General features: G+C 36.3%; 1 protein-coding gene across 5 annotated transcripts; it reads left to right on the top strand.

The window, feature by feature from the left end:
- Window positions 1-849: 849 nt before the first annotated feature.
- On the top strand, window positions 850-26,583 carry LOC128158963 (uncharacterized). 5 transcript variants are annotated; one of them, XM_052821957.1, is made up of 7 exons: window positions 850-1,335; window positions 3,678-3,722; window positions 18,255-18,321; window positions 18,921-19,046; window positions 21,584-21,863; window positions 22,170-22,323; window positions 23,559-26,583. In XM_052821957.1, exons 1-7 carry the CDS (start codon window positions 1,150-1,152, stop codon window positions 23,676-23,678), a joined length of 978 nt encoding a protein of 325 aa, XP_052677917.1. In that variant the 5' UTR covers window positions 850-1,149; the 3' UTR covers window positions 23,679-26,583. The 5 variants fall into 5 exon arrangements, with proteins under 5 accessions (XP_052677917.1, XP_052677918.1, XP_052677919.1 ...); XM_052821958.1 differs by lacking the exon at window positions 3,678-3,722; XM_052821959.1 differs by lacking the exon at window positions 18,921-19,046 and having other exon boundaries at window positions 853-1,335.
- The last annotated feature ends 626 nt before the right edge of the window (window positions 26,584-27,209 follow it).

Raw genomic sequence — 27,209 nt, 5'->3', positions numbered from 1 at the left:
CGGGGCTTTGAACTCACGACCTCTAGAACCTATAAGCTTCTGTCAGTGAGCGGCCACGGTTCTAACTACTCGGCCATCGAGACACATAACAATATCCAATTAAATTTTAATCATTTTTAAAATAATTATAAAATTAATTGTTTTTATTGGAACTCTTTATTACGAGGAGATACAAAAAAGATTCTCGAGGAACGTGTCGTCTGACCTTAAAAGGAAGTTACACGTTTAAAAAACATTTTGAACTGATTCTGCTTTTTCTGCTTGCAACAAAAAACCCCAAAAATTGACCAGAAACTTAAATTGCGAAACTGAAAAAAAAAGGTCCGTGGAATACCTCGAATGTGTATACAGGCAATTAAAGAAATATATAAGTAAAGACAGCTGTTTAAATCAAAATCCTCAGAAGATCTTTACCTTTAATGCTCACGTAAAATATTGTAAAATCTTACAAAATTAAATACAGTATTTTAAATATGATGTAGTTTCTCCAACAATATGTAATGTCCAAAGGTATCTCATTTTCAAGCTTTAGGACTTAAAGCACAGTAACTAAATAAATGTTTGTAATAAATGTATGTAGTTGATCATTCTGATTTTAATTAATACATGTTCAAATCTTGGATAATTTAATACAAATTAAGACAAAGTCTTTTGTAAAAATATACCAAGAGAGTTTGGTATGCGTGAAACAGCTGTCCTTTCCTTTTTTTCATCTGCCCAAGAATTATTACACAAAATGCATATCGATTTTTTATTTCTTTAAAAAAAAAAGAGATGTAATTTTATTATAGAAAGTGATTGGATTATCGCCCTTTTGTTGCGTTTTCCTTCATTGATCAATCTGAAAGTACATTACCAGGAGGAGTGAAAGTGGCACCGGCCGCGCAGCCATGCTCCACAATGCTAGACAGCTGATCTCCGTAACGGAGCAATGAACATTTAACACAAACTTCTAATAGGACCGTAGATGTCTGCAATTCCACAAGAAGTTGAACATTTGCATGGCCAGAAATGTGTCTACGAAATGCAGCGCGGCTTATAGCATCGACAAGGGGAATAACTCCGTGATCCACGTTGTTATCATAAACAGACGGCACAAGGAAATTGTTCATTCAACATGTGAACGCTATGCCGTGTAGAGCGGTTTGAATGGAGGTATATTTTGCAGTGTCTGCATTTGAAGCCCCCCAAGGGGAAGGCTCGGAAAACATACTTAGTTTTGATAAAGGTGATAAATTTGAAATTTATGACTGTCACAGAAATAGTTCGGAGTGGTGGGGAGCAAGGGCTCTGAAGGATAGCTGTGTGGGATATGTCCCCTCAAAGTATATGAAGGTTTGTCAATTTAGTTAAATAAAACTAACCAATCTCTCTCTCTCTCTCTCTCTCTCTCTCTCTCTCTCTCTCTCTGTGTATACCAATCCATGTCCAAAATGCATGAGTAGATGACTCTCCTGAGAATTTTATCACCTGACTGACAGTAGCCAGGCCGTCAGTGATATTTATTGCTCAGTACAGGTAATTGATACACCTTGATACCACTGAGTTAGGCTACACACTAGACAGTGACCATTGGTGACAAACCAGACACTAGGAATAGTCAGAGCTGTCAAACCAACACCATAAACACCTATATTTTTGTGTGTGAAGTATGAACAGGACTTGAAACCTTATGTATTGGGGGGGGGGGGGGGGGGGGGTGGAGGGGGCATACCGGGTTGAATAAAGGTTGGAAGCTTGTATTATTATTATTTTTTGTAGGGGGGGGGGGTGTCTTGAGTTTGTATACAGTACTTGACTATTTACTAGACTACTGAAAGCATGTGTAAAATAGTCTAATGTTAACACAGTTATGTTTCATGAGTTGTACGTAGATGTGTTTCCAATATTACTTCAATTTAAGTTTGATAATTTTTTTCACTTCTGTCTAAACAGTGAGTAGGGAATTCCAGATCCCAATAACTTTACATCCTCATGGAGAGGGGATTAGTGTGAACAGGAAATAGTAAAATACTGCTGGGCCTGGGACACACAGATATCTCTAAACAAAATGCTCTATCCACAGGAGATATTATTGTGCATAGGGATATAATATTTAATCCCCACATTCCTGATTTCCAGAACAGTTAATTTGTCAAATATTTTTAACATTCAGTTTCCTCAAAAGAGTAAGATATGAGGGGTAATTTCCTTGAAAGTTCTTTTGGTTTTTTGGGGCTGGGATTATTTTCAATTTCCTTATTTTCAGGTACTAAGTGATTGTTTATAGTGTTTGGTCTTAAATGTAAGTGTAGCTAGAGGTGTTAGGCTCAAACTCAAGACCCACAACACCACTTTATATTTCTGTTTAGTCTTATCCTTAATGTGTACAATGCCATTTCATTTCACAGCGCATTAACATTGTGCGAAACTTTTTACTGTATTTTTTTTGTTAACAGAGAGATTATTTTGAACATGTCGAAATTTGATATTAAACAAATTACATTAACTTCTTGTCCATATATCAAAAAAATGTCCCCATTTCTTTCATGATAATTTTTTGTCTTCTGATAAACTTGCCACTCACCTTACAAGAAATGTTTTGGACTGAAGTACATTACTAATTTGCTGCTTGGCAAAATGAATAGCGATGTGTGTTTGGATAGGAATAGGATATGAGATTAACATCAGTGAACAATTTATAGGACACTTTAAATAACCTTTTGTAGTTTAAACCCGAAGCATTCGACAAATGATAATAATAGAAATATTCTTCTGAGACGAAGATATTTGGTAAATAATGATCTTGTAACATCTACTTTAGTTTGATTTGTTTTCCTATTGAGTTTCCTCTTTTTGAGTTGTAGAATTGTCACCTTAGTGAAGTTTTAGTTATCCTTGGCAGTAATGATGGTCAAGTAAAATAATCATAAAGAGGAAAGAAAAACACTGATGTATGAAAGGTCGATCGTACAACAAATATTAGTACTTAATTTATTTTCGTCCCATGTACGTACTACTATATGTTATGCCAATGCTTCATGCGTTTTCATATGACACCAGGACTTATATTAAACATTTAAAATTACCTCTTAAACTGACCACACACACACTGTTATTTATTCAGTCGATGAGAACAATGAACAGTTATTTATACAACTACAAGTTCTAATTATTCTAATTCCAAATGTACCAGGAACGGTTAAGTTTTCATGTGTCACCCTCTTGTTCCGATGGTGGATGGCTTCATAAGATCGTCACAGCCTCCTGTATTTTGTAACCATACGTCAAACAATTAGCGTAACCTTATTTTCTTTTTTCCCCTTTATATTTTTCTTTTAAATTGTACTAATGTAAAGGAAAATCTGCGAGTGTGAGGAGTGCAGACTTGAGAAATTGTAAGGGCCGTCGCTTTGAAGGATTTATTACATGTCAATGAAACAGACTGAATTGTTCTGAACTTGTGATCAACATGCATTCCCCAGTGTTTACCCATTGATTGTTATGGTGTTTAACTTTTTTACAACATGTCATAAGACACCATAAAGAACCTCCACAAATTGTTGTGTATAAAACAGTCTCGCAATCAGTTAAAAAGGGGGGGGGGGCATAGAAATTTTGAAAGTACAAAAATCAACTACCGGGTATTTATACTAAAGATAACAAAATAAAGCAATGATAATTTTTTTGTTTTGTAGTATGAGGAGAGGGTGATAGAGCAGTGGGGGGCTAATCAACATGGTGTGAGTATCATTCAGATTTCTTTTGTAATGTATTATCTCTGTATAACCCTGATTCCCCCTTCCCCCAGACCCATGCATGTTTCTGTTGTATAATCTTTGGATAATTATAACAGCATCATGTGTTCCAATAATAAAAAATGCAGGCAAAATTAATTTATTTCTTAATATTCAATCTTTCTATTTCATTATTAATTTCTTTATTATATTATACATTGTAATAATGATATTAAAAAACAGTTTTCAAACATAGTATCAAAATTTCTCTTCTTCATATAAGCTAGGATAAAGTTGGGAAAATCAGTATTTTTTAAAAGGGGAAGTACCGGTAGCAAATATTTAGCCCTGGTAGAAAACTTGGTGGTATTGGAAGGTCTCAGCTTCTTCAGTTTTATCTAGGCTAATTGTTTTTGACATCTCAGAGACAGTATTTATTTCAAGATGATTTGAAGTGCAAGGAAAAGTCTTCCTCTCCAGTGCTCTCTATGATCTTTTCTCTACCGTGTATACATCAGGTTATTCTGGGGTTAGAATTTTCATGTAAAAAAAATAATCTGTTTATTTAGTGCAGTAATTTTTTTTCTTTAAGGACGTAGAGAATTTAAACAGAAAAACTTGATTCCTAATGTTAATATGAGAAATATTGGACTGCTCAAACTTCTACCCTACAGTGCCTTTGAGTAAAAGATGGTTTGAACATATTTTTATTGTGTCATATTATACTGTGGAATCATTAGAATTCGTGGTGGCTCAATTTTCATGGTATTTGTGGGTAGCCCCCCCCCCCCCCCCCCCCCCCCCCCCCCGAATTTAAATCCTAAACGAAAACAATTTTAGAAAGAGTTATCAGTTATCTTTGTTACTGAAATAGTAACAGACGCATCCACGAAATTATATCCCCATTAATGAGCAAAAAGGTCACAATCCACGAAAATTGGCCCCCACAAATTTAAATGATTCCACAGTATATGATATTCATGTATCTAACAACTTGTTGGTACATGTAATTACTAGGTTCTGGCCATTAAAAAAAAATATGCAGCAACCTCCAACAAATCTTTTGATTAAGAGTCAAAGTCTAAAAAAAAAGTTCAATCCTAAGTACCTTAAGCATTATCATCATCTTTGCCCTATGTGGCTCATACTTCATGGATTGCAGTTCAGTGACCTTTAAGTGATTGTCCAGTCAAGGGATACCAGTATATTCATGTTAAATCCTTCTTGTGAAGATGTTTCCGATAAATTCTCCTTTGTCAAAAATGGTTATTACTGCAACCAAAGAAGAACCATGAGAAAAGTGTGTGTAGTAACCTTGAACTAGTTTTTTATTCAAAGGTTAAGGTCAAAACATAATCCTTTATGTTAGGGCCCATGGAGATGGTGAGCATCTCAATGATATCGATGTAATTGGATAGAAAGGGTGCACAATTTGGGTCAGCCTGACAGGATGTTTGGGTGGTTGGGTGTTTAGGTTAGAGCATGTTTACCCAACCAACTGCCAAGGAAGTTCGAGATACCACAAAAAGGAGGCAGTGTTTGTATTAGGAACTTTTCAGCAGAGAATTGGGATAAGGTTAATATATATGTCAACAGATCTTGTCAGGTATTGTGTACAAAGTCAAATTCAAGTTGTTACTTCAAATGGTTCAGGAGTTTGGGGAGACAGAAAAAATGTTGAAGTCTGCCGCGGGAGATAAAACACATTAATATGTAATTATAATGACCTCGATATAAGGAATGTTGATGGCGTACTGCGTATAAGAAATATTTAAGATGAGAGTTGACGGACGAAGAATTAGGCTTGTGATGTCTTCAATAAAACTGTATATTTTAGAGAGATCTGAAATATTTGTCTCTTTTTTTCACAAATGAAGTATATTGCACTAATGCATCAAGTCAGATAAAAGTAATATAACATGACATGTTGGTAAGTGGTTTTAAAATAAATAGCATGTCACGTAGAGGAGTTTTGGAGAGGCGTAATCCTGCTCCTTTCCAGTTGTATTAAATAGGTTTTTTCCCAATTCTACAAAAAACAGTTGAGCTTCTCCTGTTAACATGAAGCATGCATAAAACTTTCTTTTTTTTTAATTGCCTCAGCAGGCGGTTTCACTTCAACCCTTGTCTTGTCTTATGAAAGGGTTCATCTGGGAGGAAGTGATAGTTTATATTTTTATGAAATTTTTCTGCGGGGCTCCTTCATCATAAGCCTCCAGATGGGACGGAACAGAGGTAAACTCTCTGGAGGCAAGGTTTACAGAAGAGGGGACTCAACACAAACATGTAGAGAAGCCACAGAGGTGAAGCACGCAGGGTGTCTTAATTATCCTGGTTTTTATTGCAGTTCAAAAAAGAGTGAAAGAGAGAGATAGTCATAGAGTGAGAGAGAGATAGTCATAGAGTGAGGGAGAAAGATAAGTTCTTTATTTTGAAGTTTACTTATACACTTTGAGTACAAATAGACCAGTCTAATCGACTGTGCAGGCAGCGTCCCTTGGTACTCTCTGTTTTCAGGCCACTTTGTTTCTGTATAGCTGTTGTGTTCATGCATTATTTCACACAGTTAAATGCGTAAATGCCATACATATATTTCATTGTATTAATGAATCATTTTGCATATTGTTGCCTGTAATATGAACCTGGACATTGTGAGCTATTATTTCATTCATTATTTGTTATAATTATGATATTATTATTTTATTAATGTATATGCCCCCTGAGGGCCCTTGATTGGTGAATAAATGAATATATAACTCCCGGTAAAAGAGAGTGTGTTTCAGAGAAGGGGTGTAAGAATATCTGAGGTTTAATTTTTTACGCTTGTTAAGGAGATAATTGAGTGAAGAACTTTAACTTGACCTCCATTACCCTCTGTGTTGCTTTCTAATTCTATGTCTGCCATGGGTTTGTTTCTTTTGCTATGGTTGTCTGATACCTCTTGTTTTGTTGTCATGGAGATGGTTTTTGTAATTGATGTAAGGGTGGTCTGGATCACCTGATTTTTATAAAAATCTGGAACCTCTCGAAGTTTGGTTACTGTACAGTTACATCTGTATAATCACCTGGGAGTTATGTACAATTTATAAAATAGGTAATAAATGAAACATTATGATTTTGCATTCACTGTATGCTTATTTCATAATTTTAAAATATCAAGTGTCCTGAGAAATTTCTGTAGAATGAATGCCCTTGAACCTTTCAACATACAGCAATACTCGTCCATAACGAAGTCACTGGGACCTAAGAAATTAATTCGTTATAACCGTATAAGAAATTCATTTTTACATAGCTGGGGATCCAAGATGACTTCGCTATATCCGTGAATTCGCAATATCCGTGTTCGTACTAAACGAGTTTTACTGTATAAGGTCATCAGTTATACCCTGCTTTGTGTAAATGTCATAAGGTCAGGGCACAGTATACCTGAATATATTATCCTTTGAAACTTTTATAATTGTCAAACTTGTTATGTTCCTCCTTGTTTGATTTTGAATACACAAACTCGTCTACTCTAAGTGTTGTCATCATGACAAATCCTAGGTTACTCCTGCTCTCTCCCCAAGAATTATCATTGAACAATTTCATATGTATATAAAATTACATCAAGAAACTCAATTAACAAATTGAAGTATTTTTGAATAACCATTTACAACAGCATCAATAATTTAATAAAGGAAACATTTCATTAATTACCGGTATTCAAGGTAGAAATATCAATGATAGAGTTATTATGTGTTGGCATTTGTTTTCTGGTAAAAGTCCACTCCCTGCATAATTTACATGCACATTACAACAGTCATTTGCTGTTATTTGTTAAGTCATTATCTAAAGAGTGACTTCCCCTGACCTTCAAGTTTTATCTGAAATCACATTATAATATTTAGCAGATGTCACCAGATTTTTTTTTATTACCTGGAGGGCATGCTGATTAAAGATGTGTTCCCGCTGAAAATTTTTTCTTCAGTGTGCACATGAGGAATCTTTTGTCAGAAAATATATCCTTTTTTGGGGGTGAAGTTTAATTTTGACAATCGCAGAGGCTACACAATGTGGTTGTGAGATGCCTGTGGTTTTACGTAGCTTAATATGGAGGGAAACAAGTTGAGTCGTCCTGTTTCTTTAGATGGAGGATCATACACATGTGTATATTTATTGTTGAGGGACTGAAATGTTTAAATTGATTTTTTTCCCCCTGTATTAAGACGATAGAATTGTGACAGACTGAAGCGCTTGTCTTCGTGATTGTAACTAATGTGACGTGGATTTTTTTATGTGCGTCGATTAATTACAAAGCTTGATGAATGGATGTTTATATTTACATGTACATTCTACATTTAAAGGAGGAATTTTAAAACGCAGGTACCATATCAAATTAAAGCTTGTTTCTGAATATCCCAAATACTTGATGTGAACTCAAGCATCTATAATGTACCGTATATCAATTTTCTAGATGCCGACGAATTGTTAAAAGAAGTATTGGTATTTTTACTAGTTATTCTGGATAAAGTGGATACACAATAAGTCACAGTGATTAAAGGGAATACCAAACTCGGAGCAGTGTGAAATCAAATTGTGGACAGCACGCACGATTATGTTTTTTCTGCTAATATTGAACATAAACATTAATGTGGGTCTTGTTTTAACCATACAGGACGCGTCTCGGATGTTTAATTCTTTATCTTTGGAAATTTAATTCTATCTCGTTAAAAGTTCTAGTACCTGCAGGTTGACAAAGATAAGAACAGGTATATGAATTTGCTAGCAGTGTATATAGTAGTCCTCAGGTTGGGCAGATAACCATTTTACCTCTCGCGATATAGACTGGCACGAAGGGTATAAATACTTGGCCGTAGGAAAACAAGCAGTAAATTGACTGTGTAAACCTACTGACAGCCTGTTGACATATTAATTTCTGAACATTTCAAACAGGACACAATCAATTACTGTTTGTCCGAGCTGGACGCCCTGTTTGGATCTGGTTACTTCTTTGGATTTCACTGAAGTCATGTAGAGGGAACAGAATACTGTGAACATTAAAAGGAGTTATTGTTTTATTACGTGAGTGAACAGTTACCCACAGTAACCATGATTCAAGCTGGGAACCTTAACATTGTGTCAATCGGCGGAGGTCGTGTCAAGGGCAAGGTCATTCGTGGTCGATCACAGGTACTATACATCTCCTACCTATATTGTTCATGAAAGAGCATTTGGGCAACTGGGCACTGATAAATATGTAATCAAATTATGACTTAGACTAGCATAAAGCTGGTAACAATTTTCTGACACTGCTTGGCTGGTTTTAATTGAGTGGACTTAAAGTGAAGTTATTTTTTCCAAGAATTAAGTTCCCTTCCTTTTTCCCATTATGGAGACCCTCAGGGGCAGCGATGCCTAACAAACCATTACTTATACATGGCTCAGATAACTCAATTACTGAACTGTAATGAATTTACCACTATAATGAACTCTTACTAGCCTGTGGCTGAAATTCAGGCAGCATTACTTCGACTTGGGGTCAAGTTCAGAGTCAAGTCAGAGTATGGGTCAAGGTGAAAGTCAAGGTCAGTGTTGATCACAAATTAATGATTGCGGTACACCTTAGAAGTTTTTAGATCAGGATATAGAAATTGATGACATTTGAATGTTGTCAGTTTACTTCACAAGTTTTTTTAAACAGGAACTGTTGATATATATGTATATAAGATATGCTCTCTGTATTTGGTTACCTCTCTGAATATTGAAGCAATGTCTTTGAATTTGGTTAGCTTTTTGTATCCTGTATTGTACACTGTATGTCTTTGGATTTAAGCAGAAAGAGAGAGTTTGAATGCGGAATATCCTGGTCAGATGTGCCATGTTTATGCGGGATACGGGAGTAAAGAGTTATGCCTGTTGTGTGCCTTCGTGTACTTTGTTCTACAGAATCATTCATTAACAGGCTAACAGGAACAATCCAATTATAATAATACAACTTCCTTTCTTTATTTTAATTATCAAAACGAATTAATTATAACATTATTCAAGGTCAGCATATGTGTGTCCGTTCTTCTTGTGTGATCCAAAGTCGTCTCTTTGTGTATGTAGATTGATTAAAATAACTGCAACACTAACACAACTAAATTCCTTTATACCACATTTCCCCCTCCCCCTATTAAACATTGTAACAGTTTATTGTGTAGAACTAAAGGAAATGTTTATTGATTTCACCCGTCACAAGAGTCTTGTGGTTTATGGGGAGCTCACTGATTTTTTTCTCCTGTCAGTGGAATCAATATAAAATACAGATTGACACAAAACCTGCCGGTGTAAAAGGAAGCCTGGATCCGTGTTTACAAAACCTCCAAGCTAACAGCTGGCTTGTGGGGGGGGGGGGGGGGCGAGGGTTTGGATTTTCTCTAGATTTACCTGTCCCTGACTGACTGATGGGGGGAAGGAGGGATGGGGGATGGTGCTGTTTGGTAGTAGTCTGTCACATGATCTCCTGAGGATTTACCAGATAGGTGTTCCTAGTTGTGAGATTGGAGGTGGGGAGTTTTAGCATGTAGCTCAGATTACAGGTGCTCGGTCGGTCTCCGTCTATTTCAATCACCACTGATCTTCCCAGGATTTACCTGTCTCTTACTGTGTATCTATGGCACTTATTCATCAAAATTGTCTATCATGATAAATAATGTATGCCAAATGATTCATGGGAAGCAATAAGGTGTCATGACTAATTTTGTTCTCATATTCCTTTTTTTGGAGGAAATTCTCTTCCACATATATTGCATATGAATGAACGATGAGCTAGGGAGCAGTTAAGATTGAAGTATTTCAAAGCTCATTCATTGACACTTTCCTGTGCTATTTCTCCCATGTCCTGTAATATATTTGTAACTGTGTGGTCAGCCACAGACAGATCGGCTGCTTCAAGTAAATAAATAAATTTTGTTGTTATACTACAATACATGTAATAGTATCAAGATTCAAGACACTAGTGCTTAAAATTGATTGCTCTTCAATTGTATAAGGAAAAAAATGAAAATATAGTTTGTCCATGGACATACTGAATTTTCGTTAACTTTTAGTGCCTGTGGACAGATATGTACATGTTTAATGCCCCCCCCCCCCCCCTCCCAATTCTATCTGAGCCTCTTAATCTGAAGTTGTCTAGAGTTGTCTAGAGTGGTCTCCCTTGAATTAAGCTCTCTAGGAATGTTCCCACAGTTGGTGGATAATACAATACCTCTGTCACCTGTAGCTGCGTTTATCCCGTGATTAATCGCAGTTTGATTGGGCTGTTGATACCACCTTTATCAGCCAGATCTAAGTGATGTGGAGCTTGTTTTAGATAACATCCTCTGACTTCTTCCTCCCTGTGTATAGACATGCTAGACCTCTGATTGGCCCCTGTTAATGATAGACTCTGATAGGCCCCATGGTTAAGTGGCCAATTCTTCCCTCTAGTAGGAACACAGCCCTGTTATCAGTGAAAGCCTTGAATCATTTGGCTATTATCTCTTCAATTAGAACACTGCAACAACAACATTAGATGATAGCAGTGTGCCATCACTCACTGGTTTCTTCTCTCCAGTAGTCACTTGGGGAGGGAGTACTGTTTTACTACTGCCATTCAGAAGTTAGTCCTGTTACAATATAGAGATGGGAGTAGTGGGGGGGAGGGGGGGGGGGGTAACATTAGTACATTTACTGAATGTACAGTATTGTTCAGTCACAGTTAAACAATAGTAGTCATTATTAATGAGGCAGCTTTGTGTATTTAAAACTTTCTGTTTCAAGATCGATCTGTTTATCCTTTAAGGTATCCGATGTACAATTCAGCCAGAGAGCTCGGGATTTTCCGGGATGAGCTCGGTAACTTATGCATGTAACAATGGAGAATAAAAGGTTGTCTGTTCATTATGCATTCATATCAGAGCACACCTGTCTTAGAAATACAGAACTTGTTTATTTGAGGTTTATTAATTCATTATTGACCTGACACCATGCATGCAATGAAACAACAGGTGTTTATATCGCCTGTGTTCCAGTTTCTGGTCTAGTACTTTTAAATCATGATGCTTGTTAGCCTCATCCTCCCTGTCCTAACGGACCATTGCCACAGACTGTGTCAGGCTGTATGAATGATGGGAGACAGAGAGTCACAGCTGACGTCTCCAGAGATCACACTGAGCTGTCAGTAATCCTAGTGTTGATGATGGGAGGGTTTTAGGGGGATTAGGGCCAAATTTGTGGATTAGGAATGATATGCATCCATTATAGGCTGACTGTATACCTACATGTGGATCCAAAGTTTAGCTGCTGTAAAAGTCTTACTTAAATTATAATTATCTATTATACTACATGTAGTTATGCTTATTCAGAACTTAGTGTTGGTCACATACAACAGGTACACAATCAAGTCCACCTTCCATGGGGGTGGAGGGGGGGGGGGGGGGTGTTGTGTTGACAATGGGTGTCTGCAACCTCCAAGTTTAACTGAAAATTTCATCAGGTTTACCATTGCTGTTTGTAAGGAGTTTACAGTGAAGCTTTCGCAATGAAGAATTCACAGTGTCTTGCAGGGATGCATTCAGCAAATCCCACATTAATGTACAATTACATTCCATGATATATCTGTGTATTAATTCATTTACATTTTTACTTTGCACTAGGCCACGTTCAGGCCTGTGACTGATCGTGGTTGAGTCAGCTGTGTCTATATAACCAGGTTGTCAAACGTTGCATTATTTGAGCCTGTATTATATAATGGAGGTCCATAGAGATGATGAATGAAAATGAGCCCTATTTATAATCATGTTCATGTATGACATGCTTACACAGGGAAAAACTTTGATGAATGGGTACGGTCAACCAACGGTAAATATGTATAACATAGACTTAGGTGTAATGGGGAAACATTGATGAATGAATGTACACCTGTGTTACACAGACTTAGGTGTGGGGGGAAGGAGATGATGAATGAATGGTCAGTCCTGACCGGTCAGCAGGAAGGAAATACATTACACAACAGATGGACAGAAGGATGGATAACCCTGTCACTTCCTCCACCAGGGAGCTGTCTTTTTTGGCTGTTATAGGTGCACGGAGTGCTTTGTAGTTTACATATTGATTTTTGATATGATTCGAACACAAGTAATCATTAAAACTTTAACGACAAGGAATTCATATTGTCATACAGATTTAGATACTGTAATAGAATTACTTAGTAATATGTTATCTATACATCATTACCTGATGATGAAAATGAATTTATGAATAGGAAGAGATGAAATTTTCTAGATTTTACTGGGGCGTAATATCAACATTATCACTGATATATCTTCTTACCAATGAGATGACGCCGGCCTCTCTTCAGAGCTTCAATATTACCAGCAGTCATTGATGATAGAATCAGTGGGATATTTCTCTTCTTAATCTGTGAATTTTACTGATAGATGTACCTAATAAATTACATATACCGATGCATGTAGTTAACTTGTATACAGTAAAACACGCTTATAACGAAGTCCCATGGACGGCCAATTTAACTTCGTTATAAGCGTAATTCGTTATATCCGTCAAGTTTACAACATGAAATAGAGACTTGGGGAATGAAATTCACTTCGCTGTAAGCGTCAATTCATTATAAGGGTGTTCGCTATAACCGTGTTTTACTGTAAACACAAATTTAGGTGCAGTTCATCTCTTGGAGCAACACATGTGACATTTTACACATAAAGAGTTATCCTAAATGCTTTCTGAGTTCAATTTTAAAACCCATTTTATGTTTTGCTTCTGGGAAATATAACTAAAGCTGTATCAGATCTTGATCTGTTTGAATTTGTTGTGACTGATTGAAAATGTAAGATTTAGGAAGGAAGCACTTGGAGGGGGCTTGTGATAGAGTCATGTTATGTAGTGACTGTGACTTCAGTAGTTAGTGGAGCTAGCGGCCCTATCTACGGTAGTTATAGCAGAACTGTCCTCAGTAGTTATAGTGGAGTGACAGTAGTACCCTCACACCCAGCGAGACTTAGAACATCCAGGTCGCTTCAGCAGTTCAAGGTGGGTACGACAAAGTGACCAGTTTAGTATTCTGAATGTCACTAATGTCTTTTCAAATGATCTTTCTTTGAAAGTTAAAGAGGAGTTGTGAAAAACAGGACAAACGACAAACATCCTAATGGGCCTGTTTTTGCCCAAATTTATCTGTTGATCATGAGTGTTAAATTCAGCCTTGACATTTTAACTTGACTCCAGGGGGATAATTTGACTGTGGAACAAACTTGATAATGTACACTTTAAAAATTGTCATTAACCAATGTATACCCGTAGTTATAGTGTATAATGGGGGTTGGACCACATTATATGCATTTCATTTTACAACCTGTATAAATGTGTAAAGATATTTTTAGATGTGGTATATTGTTTATAATCAGCATCTAATTTCAAGAATAGATTTTAATCCGCTTAAGAGCCTAGTTTTTCATACACCACGGATGTAGTGTCACAATGGACCAGTTGTGTAAGGCATTGCCCTCTGTTGTTAGAAGCCGTCTGTGTATGATTCAAGGGCCATAACCCACCACAGTTGTAAGGAATACAGGGCATTGAATTACCTATATGTAAATCTCAGTAATTACAATTCAACTGTCGTTACTCTTTTTAATTTCTTTGACTGTAAGGTTGACTTGATATTTGACACGGTTGTGGTCTCTGTCATTTGTGTATTGATCACAGGATTGACCTAATTACACACGGCCCATCACACCTGTGTTCAGTTACCTTGGACCTTTAAGTAGGTGTTACTTAACAGTGAAAAAAACACAGATACCAACACTAATTTACATTTGATATGTGACATAATGAGCTTGAGGAGACAGGCCTTCGGTAGTTAGCAGCAGAAAGCACGCTCAAGCTTCAGGGCCAGGATTCAGCGGGCTGTTATTGACCAGTGTTTGTGTTCACGGTTTAAATTTCTAACCAGGTAATGAATGTTGTGGTATAGTAAAGCTCATTGATAAATACCAGTCACAGGTGAACGACTCTGAATTAATCTGTGTACACCTGATGAATTTCACCTGCCATGAAGTTCTTCTCCTCTACCTGGACCTGAATATTGTGTCTCCATCTTGTGTTTTGTCGATGAAGGATTCTCGTGGAGGGAAACTTGATATTGTTACACTGTCTGGTGCCACAGTAAAGTGGTCCTTAGAGAGCTACTTCCTGTTTGTTAACTCAAACGGATAAACACGATTCTAAGCCTGAGGGATATAGCTGTTGGCAGGGACCGCGACTCTCTGGGGTAAGAGGTATGGAGGCATGGTCAGGGGGGAGCTTTGTTGGTGCGACTCCTTCACCCAGTCTCTTGTTTTGTTATACCCGGTACTGAGTTTTGTAGCATTCTTACTACAGAGGTTATCGGAGCTGATGCAGGAAAGTCCAAGTGATTATAATCATGTTGTTTTTAGATAGGGCTCAGGTTTGTTATTTCACTGTTTATGTCACAGGAGATCAAGAGCATCAGATAATCAATATACTGTACCCAGTCATCATGGTATAGTCCAGTGTGCACCTAAATTGTGTGTTGTATGGTTAAGGTGATATTTGATACAACTACAAGCAGTGAATGTGATCAGGGGGTATCTTAGATCATGTTGACGGGGTATCTTACACTCCACCTGCATGTATGCAGTTTGTGTGAGATACCAGGAAATGATGTGATAGATTTACCTCTTCTTAAAGATACATAATTGCATTATAAGTAGCACCTTTCCCTTCCCACTTCCCACTTCCTTGCATTTATAGAAGAATAGCTTCCAGATCTTTCAGGCTTTAAAATGGTGGTCTCTGCACTGCAACATGTGCTTGTGACAGGAGTTAAGGTCAGACGACACGTTCCTCAATTTTATATGACTTTTTCCAGGAATTTGTTGATGGTTTACAACTACTCTGACAAGCTTTCTTGCAAAAAATTAGGGTACCTTACCAGGCATTTCTGCAAAGTACTAGAGTATGCAATTTCCTATAAAATCTTCTTGGAAATACACTTGAATTGCTGATATAAAAATAAATACATATACAGCACAGCAAAATTCACTAATTTTGGAAAATCTATCTCGGCCGGGGCGGGGCTTTGAACTCAAGACCTCTAGAACCTATACGCTTCTGGCAGTGCGCGGCCACTGTTCTATTACCACTCGGCCATCTAGACACATAATCACATCCAATTAAATTTTAATCATTTTTAAAATAAATATAAAATTAATATTTTTTATTGGAACTCTTAATTACGAGGAGATACAAAAAAGATTCTCGAGGAACGTGTCGTCTGACCTTAAGTCATCCCCGAGATCCACACTCTCCATGCAGGGCTAGTTATTTTGTATTAAGTGTCAATGTTTTGTATTCATTGTTCAGGATGTTTGTGCTTGTGGGTTCAAATCTTGATTGAAGCAAACCAAAGTTAGCTAAGAAAGTGATTAACAAGGTGTGTTACTGACCTTATAATGATTAAGGTTAAGGGTGAGAGGTAAAGGTTGAAGCCCTCTCCTGTCTTGGAGTTTATGGAAAGAGTCTTGAAGGGAACAAAACAACATACAACTATCATATTGATTATTATAGAAAATGGTGGAATGTGAGAATGTGAGCTCTTGTTATGTATTCTCAGTTATTTTGTATAATTGTTTTTTTTCCATTTTGGGAGCAAATGAATTAAACCCAAGGAAATATTATTTAATATGTACTGAGAGCTCTTAAAAGACTTCCCAGTAATTAATTTATCATTTTTTAAAACCACTCAGAACATTTGGCTAAGAGGTTTATTAATAGTTTTTTAAGAAATGAAATTGACGATCTTTATGAAATGTCAAATAATATACTCTTTAATTGTCTCTAAACATTTATATGTAGAACAATACTTGAATATTCGGAACAAAATACAATCAAGCAAATAAATAGAATTATTTTCTTGTTTCTTCAGTCTACATTAAGTGTTTATGTGTGAGGGTACATTTCTTGCATATCATCGTACATTCAATATTTCATTCAGTGTGTATAAGTGGTTTATTAGTGTACATCCCATGATTATCAGTCTTTGTTCAGTGTGTATAAGTATACATTCAATGTTTATCACTGAAAATGCAGTGTTTATCAGTCTTCATCAAATTCAGTGTTTATCAGTACATTCAGTGTTTATCAGAGTATATTCAGTGTATCAGTCTCTATTCAGTGTTTATCACTGTACGTTTAGCACAATTTTTAAGTGGTTTATCAGTATACATTAATTTGAGTGAGTGTTAATAACTGTATATTTAAAGTGTTTATTAGTGTATACATTCAGTGCTTACTGGTCTACATTTAGCATTCATTTGTCTTTATGCAGTTTTTGTAAACGTAACAGCATTGCTCTCCATATATATGTGCAGACAATACAATGGGAAGCAGGGACTGCAAGATGATTCAGGTCCTTAATTGTTGATGTCAAACTCAGTAATAGATGCAATAACAAGTGACTAGCTTGCTTGTTATTGCAGTTAATTGGTCGTTTTTTATTCAGGTAATTTCCTGGTGCTGTGTCCCGCCATGGGACCCTAGTTCCTGTAGATATTTTAAAAGGTCCCATGCTATGTTGGTTTTGGAAGAGCAAGAGAGATTCATTTTATTATGACCTATAAGTTGTGAACCTGGTGTGTCTACCAATGTAGTACTTTCCTGTCTGTGCATTGGGTGAAATGATGACAGATGGTATTAAGCCTTTAAACACCTGTATATGTATATGTGTGTATCACTCAATGTTGAATGTATACATAATTCCTATGGACCATTATTTCAAACAGAATGTAATTTAAAATTACAATGATTAGCCGATCGCATTGTAGGTTCCCAATTGAAGTTAGTAATAAAACTTGCATTAAATGTAAAGCAGTCCATATAAGCAACATCTGTGTAACGTAAACATGTATATGAGGCATTGCTGCCTCTGGGTATCTACATGATCTGACTCCTCATTGATGTGTACTTGTGATTACACTTTTTGATAAGGGACCGTCCAATTAATTTAATGAGCAAGATATCATAGTTTCATCACTTAAATAGCTCACTTTATCATCAAGTATATAATGTCCCGAGGACCTATGTACATGTATTGCTGTATTTACTGGTTGTATGCTGAAGCTGGATTGGTCCATGCACTTGGTCCCGTGAACCAAGCAATTTAACGGTCTTTGTCACAGTTCAGGGGACTGACATTCATGCCTGGGACTTGAATGAAATTTAATGTTTTGGAATACAAATTTTGATTCTCAATTGTATCAACTGCATATTGTTGAACTTTTAAGGTCTCTGGAAAAATGAGTGTAAATTTCTGCAGTCAGTGTATTCATGACTGGTAGGATATCAGAGTCCAGATGCACTGTAAACGACATGGCTGGATTCACTCATTACCTTGGGTCAATGAATCCCTATCTGTTCTCTCATTCCCATCAATTTACATGGTTTTTTGCTCACTTTCAGTACATTCTTGTAAATGATGTTTGATCTGTTGTTTTTTAGAGCACCAGTGCTGTGCCCCAGACAGAGGTGAAAGACATGCAGAAGAGCGGGGGCATGAAACCTCCAGGTAACACATATGTAAATAGAATCTCTATATTATATAATATCTATAGTCTCAGAGTAGGGGCATCTCCAGGTAACATATATGTGTATAGTCCCAGGGGTAGAGGGGATTTCCAGCAGGTAACAGGTATATAATATCTGTTACCCTGGGGGGGGGGGGGGTAGGGGGCATCTGCAAGAAAGAAAATCATATATTCTAAATTGATTATGCAGGCTGTTTAAAGTTCCAAAATAAGATATTTGTATTGGAAGGGCATTCAACCTCCAGGTAAGGGTCAAGGTCACTGATAAAGTTGAAGGTTTTTCATAGCTACAAAAAAAAAATTCCATTGAAATTCATTTCTTCAAAAATTCATAACACTTATACAAACTACAAATACACTGTAAATATAGCTATTGAAATTTTTTGTGTTATAACAAAACAGAAAATGTATTGTTTCATGAAGATAATAATTTATAAAGTGGTGGTTAGATAAACAATAGCATGACAATTATAATCTGTCTGATATCCTTCTGGGTAAATGGTCTCTGTATTGTGCCTGTGTTTTTGCATGTTTTGGGGTCTGTCTTTTGCATGATGGTCTTTTCTTGGATTGTTATAAGATCCCGTGACCCCGGACACTCCGATTCCGGACTACGAGGATGACATGGAAGAGGTGAGGCTCCGCCCACAGCAGCGCCGGTTCTTTCGGCAATTCAGCAACATCATCAGCAGCATTGTTTCAATAGGTAGCCGCCTACCACGTGCAGTGTATGGTGTGATAGTGTCTTTGAATCAAGCACTAGCTAGCACCTGTCTTTTGTAACTCGTGTGTGTGTGATAGTGTCTTGTCTCTTGTAACACATGTGTGTGTGTGATAGTGTCTTGTCTCTTGTAACACGTGTGTGTGAGATAGTGTCTTGTCTCTTGTAACACGTGTGTGTGAGATGGTGTCTTTTCTCTTGTAACACGTGTGTGTGAGATAGTGTCTTGTCTCTTGTAACACGTGTGTGTGAGATAGTGTCTTGTCTCTTGTAACACTATAGTGTGTGTGAGATAGTGTCTTCTGAATCAAGCACTAGCAAGCACCCGTCTCTTACAGCACTAGTGTCACAACTACCGGGTACATGTATTCATTACTAAGACTAACAGACATCAGACACTTGCTGATGCTATATAAATACATGTATATACCTGAAGTTGTTATCATCAGCTCCAAAGTGCCTGGACCAGTACAGGTGCACTATTATAACAATTGTAAACATTTGTCTCCTGAAGTATACATTCAGTATTCCTCTCTCTCTTGTACAGATAAACATTTATGGGCACTCAATAACATTTCCTGACACAACTAAACACTAATTGACATACAGGTATAAACAATGTTTAATCATGTAGGTTCAGCTGTAGTTGAACCTATTTACCATGTTATACAGCTATGTGCAGCAATTTATCAATCAATGCACTTTTTGCATGTGAATTATTTGTTTGTTTTTCTTCAAGAGAGACCCTGTTGATTATGTTTTTAGAAAGGCTATTAATTTCAAGTCATTAAAGTGTTTGAAAAATTTGAACTTTTGTTAAGAAATTTCTTGAATCAAGTTTTTATTTACAATTTTTATTATTAATATGAATTGAAATATAATTTTTGTCTCTTCTTAAGTAAATTTGTAGAATGCAGTGTCAAATCAGTCAAGTTTGGACATAAAGAAATTGTGGCGATTTTTACACAGTGTATGATAAAGTGTTGCAGAAAACAAAATCACCCCAGAAGAAGTAATTCTTTTTATCAAAGTGAATTCACAGATTTTCAAAAGAGATGGGTGTTGGATCGAGAGCTGAGCCGGCACATTTATGCAGTGACATGCATGCATATTGTTATCAGATCGCTCGGTCCCTCAAAAGATCAGATTCTTGATAGCAACTACATATGAACCACTGTGTTCATTCTGAACAAGGCGGCCTTTGTTAGACTCAGCTATCTACTTACTTGAGTGCTGCACAACCCCCCCTTGTTTTTTCTGGATCTAGGTATCTTTTTCTTCTTTACTTTTTGACACTAAATTTTATTCAAAAAATGTTGTTTTAATTCAATTCCCATGTACTTTTCCTCTCTGTGTATCTGTAGTTCTTTAAAATTCAGTCAGCATATGGTCCTCAAGACTATGTTGTTTTTCTGGGCGTCATGTATCAGCGAGTGTTTCCTCCTGGATTTACTGGTCGTAATGTTTTTTTGCCTACTGGAACTTTTAACATATCAGTAATCAGTGATTCTGGTTGTCTCTATTTATTAACTGTTTACAGTATGCCTTCTTTCAACATTATAAGTACCGTTATACATTACTGTGGAATCAGGGGCTAATTTTTGTAATTTGTGGGATTTTTGCTTATTTGTGGGGATGTAATTTCTTGGATGTGTCTGTTTTTAGTTCAAGAAAGAAAACTGACTCTTTCAAAATTTGGGTTTTTTTGGAAGGGGGGGGGGGGGGCTACACATGACACAAAAATTGATCCATTACAAATTCTAACGATTCCACAGTATAGCTAAGCTGTCTCTCTATTGTCTGTTCAGTCAGTACCGGTAATTACCATTAGGATGAGGTTTTACAAGTAGAAGAGATCAGAGGACCAGTGACTTAATAAACGGAGATCTTTTAAGGACAGTAAATTGTCTCTTAGGCTGTCTAGTTCATTTTCTCTTTTATACCTTTTGTGTTGAACATTTGGTTTCTAACATTTCCTTTCATTAGATACTGTGATATGTGCATATGTCTTCATAAACTGACCTAAATTAATGGTCTGTTAATATCTGGCTTGACCATTCAGTGTAACCTTTAAGCTGTTTTACATGTAATGTATGCTAATATGTTGAATTTACATCCATAAACTAAATTATGCATGCGCATCTTCATATTGCATGTGATGTAGTATTTTCTAAAACAATTTTAACATTTTTGTATGATACAATCAATTTATGTTAATGCACACAGCTGTTGTTTTACAATTTTAACTTCAGCTCATTTCACCGATTTGATCGACCTCTGTAACTTTGACCTAATGAACCTATCACCTAGACTTTTTATGGAGAATTTATCCCCCTGTGTGTACATTTATAGTACTTCATGTTACAGTGAGGTAGAAACGTGTCTCAAGGGTTTTAGGCCAGACTCTATAACCCTGTGTGTTCATTAATTGTACTTTGTAATACTGTAAGGTAAAGGTGTTCCTAGCCTAGTGTGCCAGATTAGAACAGTTTTATTGACGCGATGATGTGTTGTCATTACAGATGACAGCTACGATCTCCCTGAACCAGAACCGGACTATCAGGATGACGACGTGATCGACGCGCCAACGGAAAAGGAAAACACCATCGATATGTTGTCCCATTCTCTGCAAGAAAAAGTGATTTTACGTGAAAGGAAATCCTCCAATTCAGACCTAGACAAAAGACTTTCTGATCCCGGGAATGACGAGTTACTCATAAAACCCAAGAAGCTGGCTAATCCGTGTATAGCGTCGCCCGCTAGGATGGCAGTACACAAGGAGCTGCTACTGAATTATAAATTGTAGGTTTATGGTACAAAAACAGAATGTTCTGTAATAAGTGTCTTTCAAAACTAACAGATGCCAGTTTCTGATTCTTATTTGCCAAAAAAGTTTATTGTAATGAGAAGAATGTTGATCTGTTTGATAGTCTTTTTTTTTCATATTATGTCTTCTTAGACTAATTAGACAATAAACATTTAGATTTTTACTCTTTTATTGTTGTCACATTAATGAATTAAAGTTAAATATTTGTATGAGTGACTTCACCATTGTTTAATGCATTATGCTGTGTTGTTGTTATCATTTTGTACAATCTATAATTTCAGGGGTAAAAATGTCCTGGAAAAACCCGAGCTTAACAAAGTGTTCGAAAAAGTGAAAGAAAAGCACCGCGTTCAAGAATGGGAGTCCCAAAAGAAACCAAATAAGCGAACCAGTTTAGAAATGAAACTGGAGCAGCAGGCTTCACGGCTGAAAGAGGTAATTAAAGATTGAGATCATTTCAGTCTCAATAGTTTAGCCATTGAAATCACTGTGAATGATACAAGTTTAACCAGTGAGAGGGGTAAAAATCTAATAGATTTTGTATATTTAGCGGTATTTATCATTTGTGGGTTTAATTAAGTTTAATAGAATTACCAGTAGTTGTGGAAACCATATACAATTAGAATTGGCAAAGTCCAAGACTTCATATTTGAATTCAAAATTTAAATACCAGTATAAAGTTTTAATGAGGAAGTACTTATTCCAAGGTCTATCTAGCTGGTCTACCAATGTAAAACTTGGCTCCTTGCTTATCAAGTGGCAAAAGACAACTTCAGGACTATGATTCACAGAGAGTTTGATTCAGAACCTTGTATTTTGCATATAACTGAGTAATGGTTCTAAAACAATATTCTTGATGCATAACAAGTAAAACAGACAGATATCCATGGATCTGAATGTCTAATGGGAGCCTGGCTAAAGTTCACGCTCACTGCAGAGACAGAATAATCTAGCAAACAAAGGACAGAGGGACCTTAATGACTAATTGACATGCTGGTCTGTAAAACAGTTCAATTGTCTCACAGCAGGGGAATGCAGAATCCAATCGATTGTTGCACAGTGAATTATGTAATATTATGACTGTCGTGGTTAGCACTGCGTCAAATCGGGACTAATATGGTGTTAGCTAGTCACTCGGAGGCCGAGAACCAGGGGGGAAAAGTGGTTATGGGGTGTGATTAAGCACAAATTCCCTTAGCGACAAAAAATCATTTTCAATTCAGAAACAATTGATTTTGAAATAATCTTTTCATTTGCTCCTTGATTAAACTGAGCAGTAGTGTTTCTCAATTGATTGCTGGCATTGTGTGCCATTGAGGAATTTTAGAACTGATTTAAATCAATATTATCATGTAACATAACCCAGTGATCGGAATCACAGTAGAGAGCACAAACTGCTCAAGTCTAGCTTCCTTGTTTGGAACTTTATCTGTCTGGCCCGGTTCATGTTAACTCCTCCGTGAACCATCAACAGAAATCGGCAATAAAGAGGGGATATAAGCCAATATCGTATCAATCATAGAGATGTCTTTTTCTTGTCAATCATGAGTTAATGTAGAGGGAAATAGTTAATACAAGTTGTCTTAGATTACTAGAAAATTATCATTGATGTTACTTGAATAAAAGAGAAATGACGGTCATGAGAAACACGCTTCTTTGTGTAATTTCAGCAAGAAGATTCAATGAAACCAATCAAAGAAAAGGCAGAGAAGGAGTCTGAACTCTCACGGATACAATCCAAAATCCTCAGCAAGTCCGTCAACGGTACGGCCGGCAACAAGAAGGTCTAGCAGAAATCCAGGTCACCCTCATCTTCATCCATCAACTGAGAGAATATGATGTCAACATTTCTTTTTATACAGATATATGAATATATTTTTTATTGATTATTATGCGATGTCATTCAGTTATGTCCAGGTGAATGTAGCCTAACACTTGGTGGACATAGCTATTAGGGTATTTGACTATTTTTGGGAAACTGAAGATAAAATGTGGAACCGGCACTTGAACTTGTGTATGATGGGATTATTTTTACAGGAAAATTGTAGTGCATTCTAATGATAGACCTTGCCTGTTGTTTCCAGGTCAAATAATGATGTGGGTCTTAGTCTTATATTTTGGTTCTCCCGCTTTACGTATACAATCTTAATATAATCCTAGTCCCCTACGATCCCTTAGATTTTTTAAGATCCCATGGAATTTATTGACAATCTTTGTTAATTATAACAAATTCGTGTGAATTTTTTTTGAGGATCCCAAGGATTTTCAAGTACATGTAATCAATAGAAAGTCGGCAGTTTTATATATCAACGTGACTGGTGTGAGCAATAATTTCACCTTTTATGGGCTAGTCCATGGAGTGAAGGCTTAGTTGTCAGATCAGATGTGCATAAAACACAAGATTTATCTCGCACAAGATGTTGTAATGTGAGCAGGCTTCCCTTGATCTGTCTATGACATGTATTAAACATTTGCTTGTGTATTGACGTAAAGATGCGTTATTTGCTCTGTGTGTGTTTTGGTATATATGTGTATTAGAGAGAAGATTGTGTACTGATGCATACATGACATCATTTTCATCATATGGCTGTGTATTTTATATATTGAAATGAGGCATTACAGACCTAAATCCCAATGTTTGCCTCTTCGTATGACTTAACAGTACTATTAGCTAGAATTTTTCTTGTTTTGTGTTGTACTCATTTGAAGTAAAACACACCATATTGATCCTTCTCTGTTTTTTGTTTAGAATTTTTGCAATTTCAATCAAAATTTGACGGACATTCAATAAGTATTTACCAGCAGCATATGACACTGCTGTAATACTTGCACTTTTTAAAAAAAATTTGTTATGTTTACGTTAGATGTGAAATTTTTTGGTCAGTTTTCTTTTTGATACAGGGAAATATTCTACATTTTACAGTAGTTGGTTCCCTCTTATTGTTGTTAGATTGAATGAGTGTTCAGAGGCATATAAGAATATGATAGGATTAGCACATTGTTTTGATTTAAATAAACACTTGTACTGGTATATGTAACAAACTGCAGTCAGTTATGAATACATGTACTTAATCTTTCAATAATTTAAAACAGCAAATTCTTATGCTTTAAAAAATTGACCAAAACTATTTTTGAAAACAAACTTAAGTGTTGGAATTATGAAAATCCTAGTAAAGTGTTTTCCAAAATTTAAAAGCTTATATGGTCATCCTTAAAAAATTGCTTGTTTGGAATTGCCGCCTGGGGCTCCCTCCAGACTCGGGATGGAGGAAGGGAACTTTTTTTTTTCTACGAACTTGGAAGTTTACAGAAACTAATTAAAAATTGGTAAAAAATCAAAATCTCCATATATAAACATTCTTTATTTTTTGCTCACAAAATCTAATCAATTGGGGGGGGGGGGGGGGTGTTTCAATAAGGCGGGAGGCAATTAATTCCAAACAATAATTTTATTTGGACCTAAAGTGATAAGTCAATATTAATATACATGTACATGTATTCTACAGAACTGCACATTATTTACACGTCTTCCCTTACACAAGAGATGGTATTAACTTTATTCACCTGAACTAAATATAACCTAGCTATATACCCTCCAAGTTGGTCAATCAAAACAAGAATAAATGAACTTTGGGATTTTTGAAGGGGAATGGGGGGAGGGGGGGTAATAATCAGTGCCATTGTGTTCTTTATCAGACATTTGACTTATCGACACAGTATTTAGGTGCAGAAAGGGTCTGAACCACCAGAACCCTAAATAATTTTTAGGTACACCAATCTTGGGGGCATTAACTCCTCTCTTTAAACCTTTGTCCCCGGTAAAAGTATACATGCATGATAATTATGCTGATCAAAAATACTCTTTTTCCTGATTAAAGTTCATGTAGAGTTTTGTGCGCAGTGCTCATTCAAAGCCCTGCTTCACTTCATTGTAAGCCAGATAGTTTACAAATTGAATCCAAAAAAGATATAATACCTTTTTTCATTTTCTAAATAGGTGAGACAATTAGAGATTATAATTTTAAGGTCATAATAGGGCTATATTTAGACCAACACCTCATGAAATTGTGTCCAACTCTTTGAAAGCACATTTAGCAATTATATTTCTTGATGATTCCTCGACTCTAAGAAACTACAATGACAATAAACAAACCCCTCGATTCAGAATTTTATTTTTGGTATTATTGCTTAATTGATAGAATCCAAACACATATCACATCAGTTGGTGCTATCCTTACATTATAAATGTAGAAAAAACTTGATAGCATAATTGTATTATTTTTTCTTCGTTACCCCAGTTTCCTTTCAGAGATCGCAGTAAGTGTACCGGTACTTAAATTCAGCATGGTTATATTCAAAATGGACCATTTGTGATTAAAGATCAATATTTGAAACTTTTGGGGCCATAAATTGATTTTTGTCCATTTAATTACAGCTTTAACCATGCAAAGTAGCTGTAATATGTGCATGGGACCTGATTACCGTGGTAACAAGTACACGTTCTATTGGAGAGACTGAAATAATTGCATTGCTGTCGTGTTCTTCTGCTTAGAGAGGGTTTAATTCATGTCCAATTTGAATATTATGTTTTAACTTGGATAGAATAGTATTAATTGTATAGAACTACTTGATGACCTCATTTAAAATTTTGTATTATGCTATATGAATTATTTATTAAATGTTACTCAATTAAAATTTGTTTTGTTATCCAAGCAAGTATGGATCCAGAATAAGTTTGCTGTTAAGATATCAGAATACATGTGCAAATCCAGAATTTTTCTGGGGTCAGATGGATATTATTGCTAGCAAAGGGAGGTGGGTCCAAGACCAGTCATCCACAACTTTACCCCGTAAAGTTAATACAGTTGATTTTCCGTTTGATCTGGGTATGGATCTTTCATTTCGAACCACACGGCCGAGGAGTGTATTCCATACTCCCAAAATCTGGGGTGGAGTCTTATTCCTTGCAATGATTTAGGAGCATGGATAACGTGCAAGTATGAAGCTTACTTTAGCCCACAATAAATTTTATAATCCATGCACGGATCCAGAAAAATTTTCCAAGGGGGCTGGATGACAACTTTTTCAGGGAGATCCACGCACGTTTATATCTTCAAACCCCCTCCTCCAGGTCGGCCATTTATGACAGTGCAGCGAGTTATCAACACATTTCTATCAAGTGAAGTTGAATGTTGCTGCAAAAGTATTCGAAAGGTTTTCGAGTGCTCAATTGAAATAATTCAGTCGCTTAGTAACTAGCCAGGAAAAAAAAGATTCTTCTTCGAGGCCTTTTAGATATATCCACAAAATTTACTTTCAAT

This window comes from Crassostrea angulata, chromosome 8 (genome assembly GCF_025612915.1).
Source record: "Crassostrea angulata isolate pt1a10 chromosome 8, ASM2561291v2, whole genome shotgun sequence".
NCBI classification, from domain to species: domain Eukaryota; kingdom Metazoa; phylum Mollusca; class Bivalvia; order Ostreida; family Ostreidae; genus Magallana; species Magallana angulata.
The sequence above is the reverse complement of the archived record's forward strand: the minus strand, read 5'-3'. Positions and strand labels throughout refer to the sequence as shown.